This window comes from Myxine glutinosa, chromosome 9 (assembly GCF_964187855.1).
Source record: "Myxine glutinosa chromosome 9, kmMyxGlut1.1, whole genome shotgun sequence".
Lineage (NCBI taxonomy): Eukaryota > Metazoa > Chordata > Myxini > Myxiniformes > Myxinidae > Myxine > Myxine glutinosa.
Genome location: NC_136269.1, coordinates 42766063 through 42781305, shown reverse-complemented (window position 1 = coordinate 42781305; position 15243 = coordinate 42766063). Strand labels below are relative to the sequence as shown.

The 15243-nt window shown below is 40.3% G+C and overlaps 1 protein-coding gene across 2 annotated transcripts in view; it reads left to right on the top strand.

The window, feature by feature from the left end:
• The window catches only part of LOC137416606 (cadherin-13-like), a 77312-nt gene that overhangs the window by 17344 nt on the left and 44725 nt on the right, over positions 1-15243 (top strand). For both annotated transcript variants that reach the window (XR_013624522.1, XM_068102251.2), the window contains exon 4: positions 10931-11041. Coding sequence is in view for 1 of the 2 variants with exons in the window: in XM_068102251.2 (XP_067958352.2) it covers positions 10931-11041 (111 nt within the window). In the remaining variant the exon portion in view is untranslated. The remainder of the gene's footprint in view (positions 1-10930; positions 11042-15243) is intronic.

The window sequence follows — 15243 nt, the reverse complement described above, 5'->3', positions numbered from 1 at the left end:
AGAGATTACTGGAATTATAGATAGACTAGGACGTGCCCGTACGTGGGTGCCCGTACGTGCGTGCAAAAAAACATGCGTGCAAACAACAACAACAAAAAAAAACTTTGAAACCACGTGGCAGTAACGACCACAGAACCCCCCCCCCCTCTATTTACATGAAATGGTTTGGTCCATTCGCAACGACCACAGAACCCCCCCCCTCTATTTACATGAAATGGTTTGGTCCATTCGCAAAGCCAAAGCGAACGGCGAACGGCTAAATCGCCATAGCTCGGTAACTACTTCTCCGATTAATATGAAACCTTGAAAAGGCACATCCTCAGGTCCCCAGCAATATACCTGGCAAGTTTCAAGTATATCGGACCCGTGGTTGTCGAGAAACAGCGGTCACAGACAAACACACAGACACACAGACATACACACACACACACAGAGATTACTGGAATTATAGATAGACTAGGACGTGCCCGTACGTGGGTGCCCGTTCCTTGGTGCGGCCCAGCATCTAGTCGAGACCCAGTCACCCAGGCCGATCACCCATTCCGACCCCAAATTCCTCATCGACGATAACTAAACAATATATTATATGAATCGCACCGTACATACCTCCTTCTAGATCTTGTTCTTGTCTTGATATACTCACTCAGGCTCACTCTATCACGACTGAGTCCTCCCAGCTCCTCCAAATGGCGCCCGCTACGCCTCGAATTCACATCGGCCATGCCTACGCAACAACGTGTTCTGTGATTGGCTGGCCACAGAACCCCCCCCTCTATTTACATGAAATGGTTTGGTCCATTCGCAAAGCCAAAGCGAACGGCTTGCGAGTATGGTAGAACCCCCCCCCTCTATTTACATGAAATGGTTTGGTCCATTCGCAAAGCCAAAGCGAACGGTTGGTAAATAAATCGCCATAGCTCGGTAACTACTTCTCCGATTAATATGAAACCTTGAAAAGGCACATTCTCAGGTCCCCAGCAATATACCTGGCAAGTTTCAAGTATATCGGACCCGTGGTTGTCGAGAAACAGCGGTCACAGACAAACACACACACACACACACACACACAGACACACACACACACACAGAGATTACTGGAATTATAGATAGATGAGTAAAATGCTGCATGAGTAAAATATTCTCCTTGGATAGAACAGCTTTATAATGATTTTTTTGCTTACTGTTTATTTCTTTTTGGCAAATTTGGCATTAAGACTATATGGAAACATGTTTGATGTATAACAGGGAAAAAATTTTTTTACATGAAGCATCACCAAATTTTACATGAAGCATCACCAATCTCCCCATTGAAAAAGCATGTAATATCCAGAGTAAACACCTTTTAGTTGAGTTTGCAGTTACGTTTAATTCAAGAATAATTTTGTAGTTTCAATGTTTTGTAGGTTTAATGTTTTGTTGTTTAAATGTTTTGTAGCTTAAATTTTGTTGTTTAATGGAACATGTCTTGCAACCCTGGCAATCAATCTCAGTACCATCTGACATAATCTATCAAATAGTTATGTCATATGGTGCTGTTGCTCCGGAAATGGTCGTCAAACAAACCCGCATATCTATTTCAATTGTCAATCACTGGAAGAAGTTCAGTGGCTTGAACTTCTAGGCCTCACCATTAGCCATGACCTCTTCTGTGCAGACAATATTGCAAAGTTGTCCCCTGAAACCAGATGTAGACCTGGTTGAAGTATCATTCCAAATCATTCCTTTAAAAGTCAAAACTACTCAGAGTCTACAAGGCCTGGAGTACTGCCAGCCCAGCATCACATCTGTTTCTCCAAGATTCTGTGGAATCTAAATTTCTGCATTAAGAGCATCTCCCACAAATGATGATAAAATGGAGGTGCTTCACGTATCATCACAAACCAGAGTGAATGATGATATCTCCTGCATATCTGCCGGAAACCTTTTCGTAAAGCTGACTTCAATTGTGACTTGACAGTCATCTCAGTATGCAAGCTCACAACAACATCATTTGTAGAAATGCGTCATTTGCCCTACGCGAACAAACACAGATCCACAAGTGTCTGGACAAATGCACCACAGAAAATTTAGTGCATGCATTTGTTATTTAATTTCTTGATAATTACCTCCGCCACTGAAGGTGGATGGAGGTTATGTTTTTACCCCTGTCTGTTTCTTTGTCTGTGAACAGGATATCTCAAAAAGTTGTGCATGGATGCGGTCAAAATTTGGTGGACAGGTTGGGTGTGTGACAAGGACGTATTGATTCAATTTTGGCAAACAACCGAATCCAGATTCAGATACGAGAATTTTTTTGAATTCCAAAGGGATTCTTCATCATTGAGTGATAGGACCAAAACAATTTATAACATGATATTTCAAGAAATTGTGGATAACTTATGCCAAAACTAAGTGGATGAGTTGGTTAGGTGACAATAACAAGTGGATTCGATTTTGGCTAATGTCCCGATCCAGATCTGACCTCTCTACCGAGTGCCATTCTAGTTGTAACTGCCTTCTTGACAATCATCCAGATAAATACAGTCACGTGAAAAAGTAAGTACACCCCATGTAAAGTTTTGACTTTTTCAACATATTTCAACATACAGCTATTTGATCTTCATTTCAACAATATTGATAGATAAAGGTGATATAATATAACAAATATCATGAAACATTTACATTTTGTAGTCTATTGTATAATTTAAATAAACATAAATGCAAATGTCGCATGTGGAAAAAGTAAGTACACCCCTACATTTATCACTACTTCAAATACCTAAAATTAGAATCAGGTGCACCAGCTCAGGTGCAAATAATTAGAACATCGTTAGAGAGGATCTTGGAGGAAGCTGTCTTATTTAAACCTCAGACATTTCGTTTGGTTTGCTCTTTGTTGTTGAAGTGTGCGGCGTCACCATGCCTCGATCAAAAGAGCTCTCTGAGGCCTTCAGAAAGAAGGTTATAGATGCCTACGAGTCTGGGAAGAGATTTAAAAATATCTCCAAACAATTTGAAATCAATCATTCGACTGTACGGAAGATCATCTACAAGTGGAGAAGATTCCAAACAACTGCCAACTTGTTCAGGCCAGGCCGCCCCTGCAAGTTCAGCCCGAGAGCAGACCGCAAGATGCTGAAAGAAATCTCTAAGAACCCCAGAATGTCATCATGGGGACCTACAGGTATCTCTTGCCACTGTTGATGTCAAATTGCACGAGTCTACCATTAGAAAGAGGCTGCACAAATTTGATCTACATGGGAGGTGTGCCAGGAGGAAACCTTTGCTGTCCAGAAAGAACATCAGGGCAAGACTAAAGTTTGCTCATGAACACCTAGGCAAAGACCAGCACTTCTGGAACAATGTGCTCTGGACAGATGAGTCAAAGGTAGAGATATTTGGCCACAGTACCAGAAGACATGTTTGGTGAAAACCAAAGACAGCATTTGACCACAGGAACCTGATACCAACTGTAAAGCATGGTGGTGGAAATATTATGGCTTGGGGCAGCTTTGCTGCATCAGGGCCTGGGCAACTCACCATCATAGAAACCACTATGAATTCTTCATTGTACCAGAGGGTGCTTGAGGATAATGTGAGGCCATCTGTCAAAAAGTTGAAGCTCAACCGAAGGTGGACCTTGCAACATGACAATGACCCTAAACATACCAGTAAATCCACCAAGGAATGACTGAAAAGAAAGAAATGGAGGGTTCTGGAATGGCCAAGTCAAAGCCCGGATCTAAATCCCATTGAGATGTTGTGGGGGATTTGAAATGAGCTGTGCATGCAAGAAACCCCTCAAACATCGCACAGCTGAAAGAATTCTGCATGGAGGAGTGGGCAAAAATTTTCTCCCAGTCGATGTCAGAGACTGGTAGACAGTTATAAGAAACGCCTACTTGAGGTTGTTTCTGCCAAAGGGGGCAATACCACCAATTAGAGCCAAGGGTGTACTTACTTTTTCCACATGCGAAATTTGCATTTATGTTTATTTAAATTATACAATGGACTACAAAATGTAAATGTTTCATGATGTTTGTTATATTATATCACCTTTATCTATCAATATTGTTGAAATGAAGATCAAATAGCTGTATGTTGAAATATGTTGAAAAAGTCAAAACTTTACATGGGGTGTACTTACTTTTTCACGTGACTGTATGTCTGCAAGTTACAACACATTCAAAATGCAGCTGCCCCTCCAGTATCTCTTACTAAAAACACCATCATATCATAATTGAATACAAGGTACTCCTATTAACATTTAAGTCATTGAATGATATGTCTCCCTCCTACCTTACCGATCTCTTTACTTCTTATTGTCCAGTAAGATCCCTTCAGTCATCGAATTATCCGCTATTAACACCAATATCTATACAAACATAAACACATGGAGAATGCGCATTTGCATATGCAGCTCCAGAAGCTTTGGAACGTCCTTCCGGAATCAAATGGAATATTTCAAACTCTTGATAGTTTTAAGAATCAACTTAAGACTCACATATTCAAGACTGCATACTAACTACCTATCATTGAAATCTTGCTTCGGTTCATATCAGATTTATGATTGTTTTTTGTCATTTCTGTTATGTCATACAAAATGCTTTATCTTAACTTTCTAATTGTTGGAATTTAATCCTTCAACACATGTACCAGAGTTTTGTGTCCGTAATTTTCCTTTGTTTTAGTCTAAGTAGTTTATGTATTTGTTGCGGTTCTATAGTTTCACTGTAAGTTATTCTTCGTGCATAAATTGTTTGTATTGTCCAGTTATGGGATACTATAGTTCTGTGTAAGTAATTTTAACTTCACACTTCAAAACATTACAGTCTTTTGAATGTAACATTTCATGTTAAGGGCATTTGTATTTTGCATGAATTGTAATGTGCTATAAAATAATGTTGTTATTATTATGAAGCCGAAACAAATAGTCAGGCAGCTTAGCAGCATATTTATCGAAAATGGGGAACGGCTTGACAAAAGCGCCATTTTTATTTTGGTGGTCCATTAGACCATATACAATAGATTTAGGACCGGAGGCAAGAAACATACAGTGTTCTTCACCTTTTTATTGGACAAAAACAAGGACAAAAACCAATTATGTATATATTTTCAACAAGGAGGCTAACTTTTATTTCATTACATGCAGTGTTATTTGTAAAACTTATGCATGCCTGCATAATAAATCTTACGCTTCCATGTAATAATAATTAGTAATATAATACCGAGTGTTTATACAAATGCGTTATACTTGTGACTCGCGCACCTCTCATATATCTAACATGTACGCAACTACAAGGATGTAATGACAATATAGCTTTAGAACAGACAACATGTTGTTCAAGGTAATTTGTCCAGCAATTTATGTATTTACGATTTTAGTCTAACTCCAATAGCTGATGATTTATTTGCATAAATGTATTGCTCGATATTATGCTGTGCGAGTCGTATTTGCGCAAAAGTCAAACACTGTATATGTCTCGCCTCCGGTCCTAATTCTATTGCATATGGTCCAATGAACCACTAAAATAAAAATGGTACTTTTGTAAAGTCGTTCCCCCAAAAATTGCTAAGCTGCCTAACTAATAAGGCCTGCTTCTTTTATATAGCAGATGCATCACTGACTTCTTTATTTTACCATCTCTTCTCTGATTTAGATAGCTCTGCTCTTTAAGTCCTCCTAACCCTCCTCAACCAATCCAAGACATATGCGTTCTTCCAGTAACCCTCTCCTAGTTAAACTTTGGCAATCCAGGATTACTGCACACCTTAACTCGCTTGGTCCTCTTCTCTCCCATTCGTGAAACTTCCTTCCACTCGAAGTTCAATTTCACTCTTTGCTCCAGCGCTTAAAATATGTGGCGCGCTGCCCTATCATGTCCACCCCTTTCTCGACATGTGATATTTTCTACCCACGTTAACCTTACCTCACTCGACCCTCTTACTTCCTGGTTAATGTCTTTCCTCCACTCCTTTCTTTCTCCCCTTTTACTTTTTTTTTTTTTTGTATACTGAATCGAGGCTCCTGAAAGAGCTAACATTTATTTCGCTTAGTTCCTTGCTCGTTTTGTCCATATGTGGCCCCACTGCATAACGGTCAGTACATTCCCTCCCTCCATCACCTCCCTCTTCCACGAGTCAACAATATCTTCTATGATTTCTCACGAGATGAGATGGAAATCTGAGAACATCCACAATGTTCAGAACTCATCAGAACTCATCATATATTTTTGTAAGAGGTGGGTGGAGGAGGGAGCTTTGGACTGAAAGGAAGTTGGATTCTTCGAAGAAACTTTACAAAAGATTACAGTTTTTAGATTCAAGTAGAAATATTATACTGATGTAGCCCATAAGTCCTGCATGTGGGATTATGAGCAGTTAGTTCAACATGCCATCACAGAGTACATTTTTGTGTCTGACTCAGAGTAATAACATTGTAAACATGTGGCTGTTATATCTGTGGCTTCCTCTTTGCACCACACAATGGAATGAATCAAACACAGACAGGCTAAGGCTTGCGCATACGGTTAGAAAGACACAGACTAACAGAATTCCTTTGTTGGGCGTATGCTGGATGTACAGGGGAAAGATCCTAGACACTTCCAAGGAATGTGAGCGCTAATCCTCACTGAGAATCCTGAAATAGTGGGCTGAATTAGGAATAAATCCTTTCTGAACAAGACACACCCATCTGCCTTGTGATTTAACACAGCTTGGGCAGAAATAGTTTAAATTCATTCAAGTAGGGCCTTTACAGAAAACGTTTGTATGAAAGTCACGATCAAATTAATCTCACATTTTCGTCTACCTGCATTGTTTTTCTACAATGGAAAAGGTTCACGCAAGAAGTTATACATGTATCACAAGTCGGGCAAATATATTAGGTGGAGTTCTTCGCCTATACTTTTGCATTATTTACAAGAATATTAGCACCAATACGATGCTCTCCACACTTTTCCACCTTTAATACGAACACATTAGAGCTTTGTCTCCACAATCCAAAAACCTTGCCACAGCTGTTGATAAATTGATTAGGTGAGAGCTGATTAGTTGTTCCCTCCAACTACGAGTGAGAGATTGAGCCTTTTATATATACATTGCATGCCTCACCACAGATCGCTGCAGAGGCATAGGCATCTTTGACCATGCCTGCTTTCTCCGAGAGTGAGGGAGAGGCGGGGGGGGGTGGGGGGGGGGTGGGATAGTGGGTGTAGGTTAGTGGGGGTGATGGTGGATCGGGAGATGGGGGAATGGCGGAGGGGGTATGGTGGGGATGGGGATGGCCGGATGGTTGGGGAGGTCGGCCAAATATATCTTGTGTTCTGACTGAATATACACTGTAAATCAGAAGTCAGAACCCAATATGTATAAATAAAACGGTTCTGAGTACAAATTTATATTTATTTTAAATGATCAGTTCGATCTGGATGGCAAAGACAACAGAATATCAAAAACTAGACAGGAAATTTGAACTGCCAGCCTTACAGAGCAGACGCACCCCCAATACACCGCCTTCCCTTGGACTTCCAGCGGGATTTTTATGCCTCCGAGGAGGAAGTTTCAGGTTGTCCGTCCTGCTGACCGTCCGTCCATCCGTCCATGATAGGTTTTTGTTACCGCGATAACTTGAGAATGGCTGAAGGGATATTTGTCAAACTTGGTGCAGGTAAGTATAATGAGGAAAAGATGAACTGATTATATTTTGGGGACACGGGGTCAAAGGCCAAAGGTCAGAGGTCATGTTAGGTAAAAATCCTGTTACCACGATAACTTGTGAACCAGTGATGGGATTCTGACCAAATGTGGTACACTTATGTAGAATGATGTAAAGATTAACTGATTAGATTTTGGGGTCAAGAGATAAAAAAAAAAGGTCAAAGTCTGTGATATGTCTATAACGTGAGAACGGCTGAAGTGATCTAATTCAAACTTGGTACAGGTATGTATAATGATGTAAAGATTAAATGATTAGATTTTGAGGTCAAAGGTCAGAGGTCATGTCAGGTAAAATTGTGATAACTTGGGAACAGCTGAATGAATTTAAATCAAACTTGGTACAAGTATTATAATGATGTGGGCGGAAGCATATCAGTCGACATCGTGACGTCAAAGAGTGCCGTCCAAGTTATGTCATATATTTTATTTTGCCCATATCACGATCTTCATTAATCAAGTCAAAGTAACAAAAAAAGCAGTGCTGGTGAATATAGGTAAGTCACAAATGTGTTTCTTAGGTTAGCTTTATATACGTGTATATATAAACAACATGGCGGAATTTGTGAAAGAAAATTTGAAGAAGTTATAGAAAATTTGAGGGAGAAGAAGACGTTTTGGTCACAAATATACATACATAACCATATAGGTTTGCTCCATTATAATGATATATATATATATATATATATATATATATATATATATATAGTATGGTACTGTGCAAAAGTTTGGGCTATTTTCACTTTTGTGATGCTATTGCCCATTAAACATTTGTGGGAAGTTAAAATAGTGCAATATAGGTAGATAACTAGAATGTTACTCGGGAGACAGCATACCTCAGCTCGGCTGAACATTTTACGTTTTGTATCCCAGTAATAGGCCAGATGTACATTCAGACCTGATCTAATCGGCTTATTGTTGTCATCTAACCAACTCATCCAGCAAGTTTTGTCATAAGTCCTCCAAAACTTTGTGAAAGATCAAGCTATATATCGTTTTTGACACTATCACTCAATGGTAAAGAATCACTTTGACTTTGAGTTGACCTTTTTACCTCAAACATAGTTGGTTTCTCAATTCAGTGACTCAATATGCAAATTCTGTTCAACTTTCCAGTGAATCGGATGAAAAATGACGATTTTAGAAATAGCAAAGTTTTATGATGATCTGATGATCGGTTTAAAATTATGACCTAGAGGCGATTGACAGACAGACAGACAGAATAACAAATTCGACCGACCAATATCCTTGAAAAATCTTCAATTTTGGAAATAACAAGAAAGATGTTGTGCATTGCAATGAACCACCTTTAGAGGCCATTTTTCCCCACTCCGTGGGGGTTGGACCTTTTTTGGGCACCGTCGTCCCCTTTTTGAGGCGATGTTTTATGGCCGGATGCCCTTCTTGCCGCCAACCCTGTTTGTTACCTCTTGCGACACACAGGGAATTACCAGTGAGCTGCTACTCAATTTGCCGACCTCAGAAGGATGACAGGCTGAGTCAACCTCTCTGGAGTTAATTCAGCCATCAACCGGGATTACGAACCCAGGATCCTAGGATCCCAAGCCGGCACCCTAACCGCAAAGCCAACACCAGGCTTAGTTGTGCATAGCAATGATACTTGTGAAATCCAAATAAACAATAGTTGCCATGGAAACAGCAATTTGGTAATTTGGAAAATTTGATCCATCAAGTGTTTTACGTGATGGAATGTTATGTATAACAAATTTGATTGATATACTTTCTAATTGCCACCTAATCGGTGTTTTACATGTTTTAGTTGGCATTGACCTTAACCTTTGACTAATTTTGACCAAGTTTTAACTCACGTATACCACACATATACTCCACATGCATACAAGGCATGCATACAAATAATTTGTGTAAGTTTCAATCTCATATCTTGAGGTTTCACAATTAATAAAATCACAAAAATATCCCATTTGATTATAATGGCGGTGAAATTGTTGTCATGGATACCGTGCACTTTTCTCTTTGCCACGTGGCACTTGGGACTTTTTCTATTCCACGTGGGACCTTCCACAATGTCACTAACTAAGATGAGCGGAACCTGAAAAAAAAAAGAGAAAATTAATTCGTTAATTCAATTTTGCACCCGCTTCGCTTGGTACTGAGGTGGTTTACCAATGGGAGTCCTTTTAATTATCACTGTTGACCCTCAAGGGTCATTGCAGAAGACCCTCAGACAGAAGGTCTAATGGGGGTCTACAGGGTCCTATGGGTCTTAATGGGTCTTGTGTTTTTTGGTGGGGTATTGATGGTCTTAAATGGTCTTAGAGTTATAAACGGTATTAGGGGTTCTTCTAAACGGTATTACGTTAAAGGGCCTAACAGGTTCTTAGGGGTCTTAAGGGTCTTAAGTGTCTGAGAATTATAAAGGAGGTTTATAGGGTCTTTAAGGGTCTTGAAGAGTCTGGGAGAGTCTTGGAAATATTTTGGGTATTAAAGGATCTTGGGGTTCTAAAGGCTGTAAAGGTTGAAATGATATAAAGGGTCTTAAAAGGTCCAAAAGGTTTTTTTAAATGTCTTAAATGGTCCAAATGTGTCTAAAATGGTCCAAAGGTGTCTAAAAGGTCTAAAAGATGTAAGTACTCTAAAGGTCAATATGTCTAAAAGGTATGTTACAATAGTCCACAATTAATAGACTTGGTCAAGGTCCAATAATAAGTAATTAATGGATGTACCCATGGTCCAACTTATGTTCAAACAGTACGTAGTTAATAAACATTCTCACGTGGGTCAACCAAGCCGTCACCTAGACGAGGGTTCACCATCCACTCGTGTTTTTCGGTTTTATATACAGTACATACAGTATATGGATATCAAATTAACTGGTTGAATATTGACACTGTATGTGAGCATGACCTTTTGACCTCAAAACAATAGTCTTCCAGCTTATTCTCTACCAGGTGGTGAAGTTTCATGAAGATTGGAGTAAAAATGTGATTTGTAGACAATTGACATCAGACAGACAGAATAACAGAGCAGACCAACAAATATACATGCAAATCTTCGATTTCACGAGGAACAAGCGGTCATAGACCAGTACTTGTGTCTGGGAATGTAGACGTCTGGGAACTCTTTCTGTTAAATTGACTTTGTGTTGTTTTTCTTCTTTTTTTTTATCGTGCTATGAATCCGTGACTTTTGGGTTGGAAGAGTGAACATGCATGTTCTGTACAACAGATCACACAACCTGTTCTTCTAACTGTAGATACTGAACAAGCCACGGATCAGACAGGTTCGACAAGCCGGGATGCTGTTCGTATTGGAGCTGTCTGTGTCCGAGAACGGAAACGGACCCTTCCCACAGCGCGTGGGGCAGGTATTATAACGATGATTCTTACTTACACGTCCATGCTGCAAACCACCGCTTCTACCCTCATTGGGTGCTACTGAAGTCCACTTGGTTACTTTTGCATAACAATAAATGAAGTCGATCTTTAACAAGCAGATGTTGCATTCGCAGGTCTACAAGAGCTCTGTATGCATGGTTGTTGTTGTTGCTGTTGTCGTCCTTGTTGTCGGAGGTCGATTTTTGAAATGTTCACCCATTGGTTGGACAGCCGCCGCCGGATGCCACCCGCACTTTTCGCTTGACTCCATCCACCAAAGCCACCATGGCCCCCAGACAAAATAGAAATGGCTGCCATCTTGGTTTTCTGATGGGCCTAAGGCATCAGGCCTGTAGGCCTCTGCTGATTATACACTGCTCGGATTTGTTGCGTCAGATGTCCATTGGCTTTGTTTGGGTCAAGTGTTGTTGGAAGAGAGGGGTGTGGGTTCAAGTGTTACGTAATATCTGAGACGGTGTGAAACTTGAAACCGCATGTTACTTCACATTCTTCTTATTTCATTTAAAAAAACATTTCATTCAGTTTTTCTCAATAGATGAGTGTTTTGAGACATTTACACAATGTGTTATTATAGTAAAAACAATATTTTGAAATGTGAAGAATACGTCATTGATTTGCACCAAATGTTGCTCTCAAGAGACCTGGTAGGCATTCCCATCTGAGCACTGCTCGTGATGCTGTGCTCCTCAGTTCAAATCCCATTCACTGTGTCAATTTATTAATTGCCAACTAATGTCTTTGTAATTCGTGAAAAAGTATACAATGACGAGGAATACAACTTGCAGACAAGACTCGGTGGCATAAGCGGCCGCAAAAAACCTCAATCAATATGCAGCGTTTGAAAATTGTAATTTATATAACTGTAAACGGTGGTTAGAGCGGCCCCTCTGCGTTTGGGAGGTCGAGGGGTTGAAGCAGACCCAGGCCGAGTCAGAGCAAAGACTTTACAAATGGTACATGCTGCGTCCTTGCTTAATATTCATTATTTTAAAAGGATAGAGCATGGACAAACAACCATATGTTGGTATTCCTCCTTCATTTCCCTGCAGAGAGAAAAGTGATGTCATCAAAGATGGAGTTTCTGGTACCCAGAAAATTGATGTAATTTTGCCCCAAGCTCAGTGGCTGCATTTGTCTGAAGTCAAGTCTGTTGTTGTCTCATATGTTTGTGTGTGTGTGTGTGTGTGTGTGTGTGTGTGTGTGTGTGTGTGTGTGTGTGTGTGTGTGTGTGTCGTTGGTTGTTATCTGCATATGCAGGTTTCATATGGTGGAACAGAGCCATTTAACCTACTCGTCCTTAACTGTTTAACCCAAAAAGCAACCGTTTAACCGAAAAAGCAACTGTTTAACCCAAAAAGCAACAGTTTAACCGAAAAAGCAACAGTTTAACCCCAAAAGCAACCGTTTAACCCAAAAAGCAACCATTTAACCCAAAAAGCAACAGCATAACCCAAAAAGCAAACGCTTAACACAAACAGCAACAGTTTAACCCAAAAAGCAACAGTTTAACCCAAAAAGCAACAGTTTAACCCAAAAAGCAACATTTTAACCGAAAAAGCAACCGTTTAACCCAAAAAGCAACCATTTAACCCAAAAAGCAGCTGTTTAACCCAAACAGCAAAAGTTTAACCCAAAAAGCAATCGCTTAACCCAAAAAGCAGCTGTTTAACCCAAACAGCAAACGTTTAACCCAAAAAGCAACCATTTAACCCAAAAAGCAGCTGTTTAACCCAAACAACAAAAGTTTAACCCAAAAAGCAATCGCTTAACCCAAAAAGCAGCTGTTTAACCCAAACAGCAACAGTTTAACCCAAAAAGCAATCGCTTAACCCAAAAAGCAGCTGTTTAACCCAAACAGCAACAGTTTAACCCAAAAAGCAGCTGTTTAACCCAAACAGCAAAAGTTTAACCCAAAAAGCAACCATTTAACACAAAAAGCAGCTGTTTAACCCAAACAGCAAAAGTTTAACCCAAAACAAGCATTTAACCCTAAAAGCAACAGTTTAACCCAAAAAGCAACAGTTTAATCCAAAAGGCAACCGTTTAACCCAAAAAGCAAATACTTAACCCAAAAAGCAAACGCTAAACCCAAACAGCAAAAGTTTAACCCAAAAAGCAACCATTAAACCCAAAAAGCAACGGTTTAACCCAAAAAGCAACGGTTTAACCCAAAAAGCAACAGTTTAACCCAAAAAGCAACAGTTTAATCCAAAAGGCAACCGTTTAACCCAAACAGCAAATACTTAACCCAAAAACCAAACGCTTAACCCAAACAGCAAAAGTTTAACCCAAAACCAACCGTTTAACCCAAAAAGCAACAGTTTAACCAAAAAGGCAACCGTTTAACCCAAAAAGCAAATACTTAACCCAAAAACCAAACGCTAAACCCAAACAGCAAAAGTTTAACCCAAAAAGCAACCATTTAACCCAAAAAGCAACGGTTTAACCCAAAAAACAACGGTTTAACCCAAAAAGCAACAGTTTAACCCAAAAAGCAATTGCTTAACCAAAAAGACAACCGCTTAACCCAAAATGCAAACGCTAAACCCAAACAGCAAAAGTTTAACCCAAAAAACTAGTGTTTAACCCAAACAGCAAACGTTTAACCCAAAAAGCAACAGTTTAACCCAAACAGCAAAAGTTTAACCCAAAAAGCAACAGTTTAACACAAAAAGCAACAGTTTAACCCAAAAAGCAACAGTTTAACACAAAAAGCAACAGTTTAACCCAAAAAGCAACAGTTTAACCCAAAAAGCAACAGTTTAATCCAAAAAGCAACAGTTTATCCTACTCGTCCTTCTTCCGGCTGTACCCTGATCAGCCAGAACTCAAGTATATTTACATATTATCTATCTATAATTCCAGCAATCTCTGTGTGTCTGTGTGTCTGTGTGTCTGTGTGTTTGTCTGTGACCGCTGTTTCTCGACAACCACGGGTCCGATATACTTTAAACTTGCCAGGTATATTGCTGGGGACCCGAGGATGTGCCTTTTCAAGGTTTTAAATTAATCGGAGAAGTACTTACCGAGCTATGTCCAAAAAACGCTTCAACCAATCAGAGAGCAGCGAGCTATCACGTGTGCCGAACGTGGCGATCAGACTCTGCCTCGGACGGCACATTTGAGAGCGTATTCATTTATTTCACGTTGGAAAACTATGTTGCCGTTAAACTATGTTTTAAAACGAATTCAAACTGCGATTAAATTAAAACGATTCATCCTAACTACGATTTGCGACCTTCCGGACAGTGAAGACTTCACTTCCGGCAGCCAATCACAGAACGCTTTGTTGCGTAGGCGTGGCCGATGTGAGACGAGCGGAGCTGAGCGCGTTACGAGCTGACCGCCATTACGGTTCGTAATTCGATTTCTTATGCGCATTATTTCTCCCAATTCAGTCAGAGCGAAGGGCGGAAGCGAAGAGCGTTGTTTTTTTTGTTTACGGGCATACGGGCGGGGTAGAGCGTACGGGTAGCGTTTTTTTTTTTTTTTGGCAAGGAACGGGCACCCACGTACGGGCAATGCCCTAGTCTAACCAAAGGCAGGATGATGCCAGTGTGTGTGTGTGTGTGTGTGTGTGTGTGTGTGTGTGTGTGTGTGTGAGTGAGAGTGTGAGTGTGTGTGTGTGTGTGTGTGTGTGGTGTGTGTGTGTGCGCGCGTGCATGCGCAAGTTGTTGTTGTTGGATGCTATCTCCACACGTGGGTGGATTTCAGAAGATGGAACCGAGACCTACCAGGTCTGAAAGTATCCACCTCCTCTACGAGCCTGAGATCCTGTAAACAACAACGACAACAGCAACAAATGCCTTCTGATGGTCTTGCCTTGCATTAAGGAATGCAGTTTTAGTGACCCTGAGGTCTCTTTTTATACATGTACGGTAGCTCAAGAACATTGTCCTGTGATTTTATATCCCCGAGCAACTATATAGTCATGTTTACATCAGTATTTATTTGAGAAAGTGGCGCAAAGTATCTAGAAGTGAAACCACAGACAGCCCGTCCCATAAACTGCCAACTTCCTAAGAATTGCTATAACAGTTTTCATAATAAATCAGGACAATTATGAGGCTGAGTAGCCATCTTTCTGCTCGAGCCTTGGAGGATGGCTGTTCGAGAAAAAAAAAAAAACCTTGGAAATCCTGCTCAGGAAACCCACCCCTTCCGAGCTAAC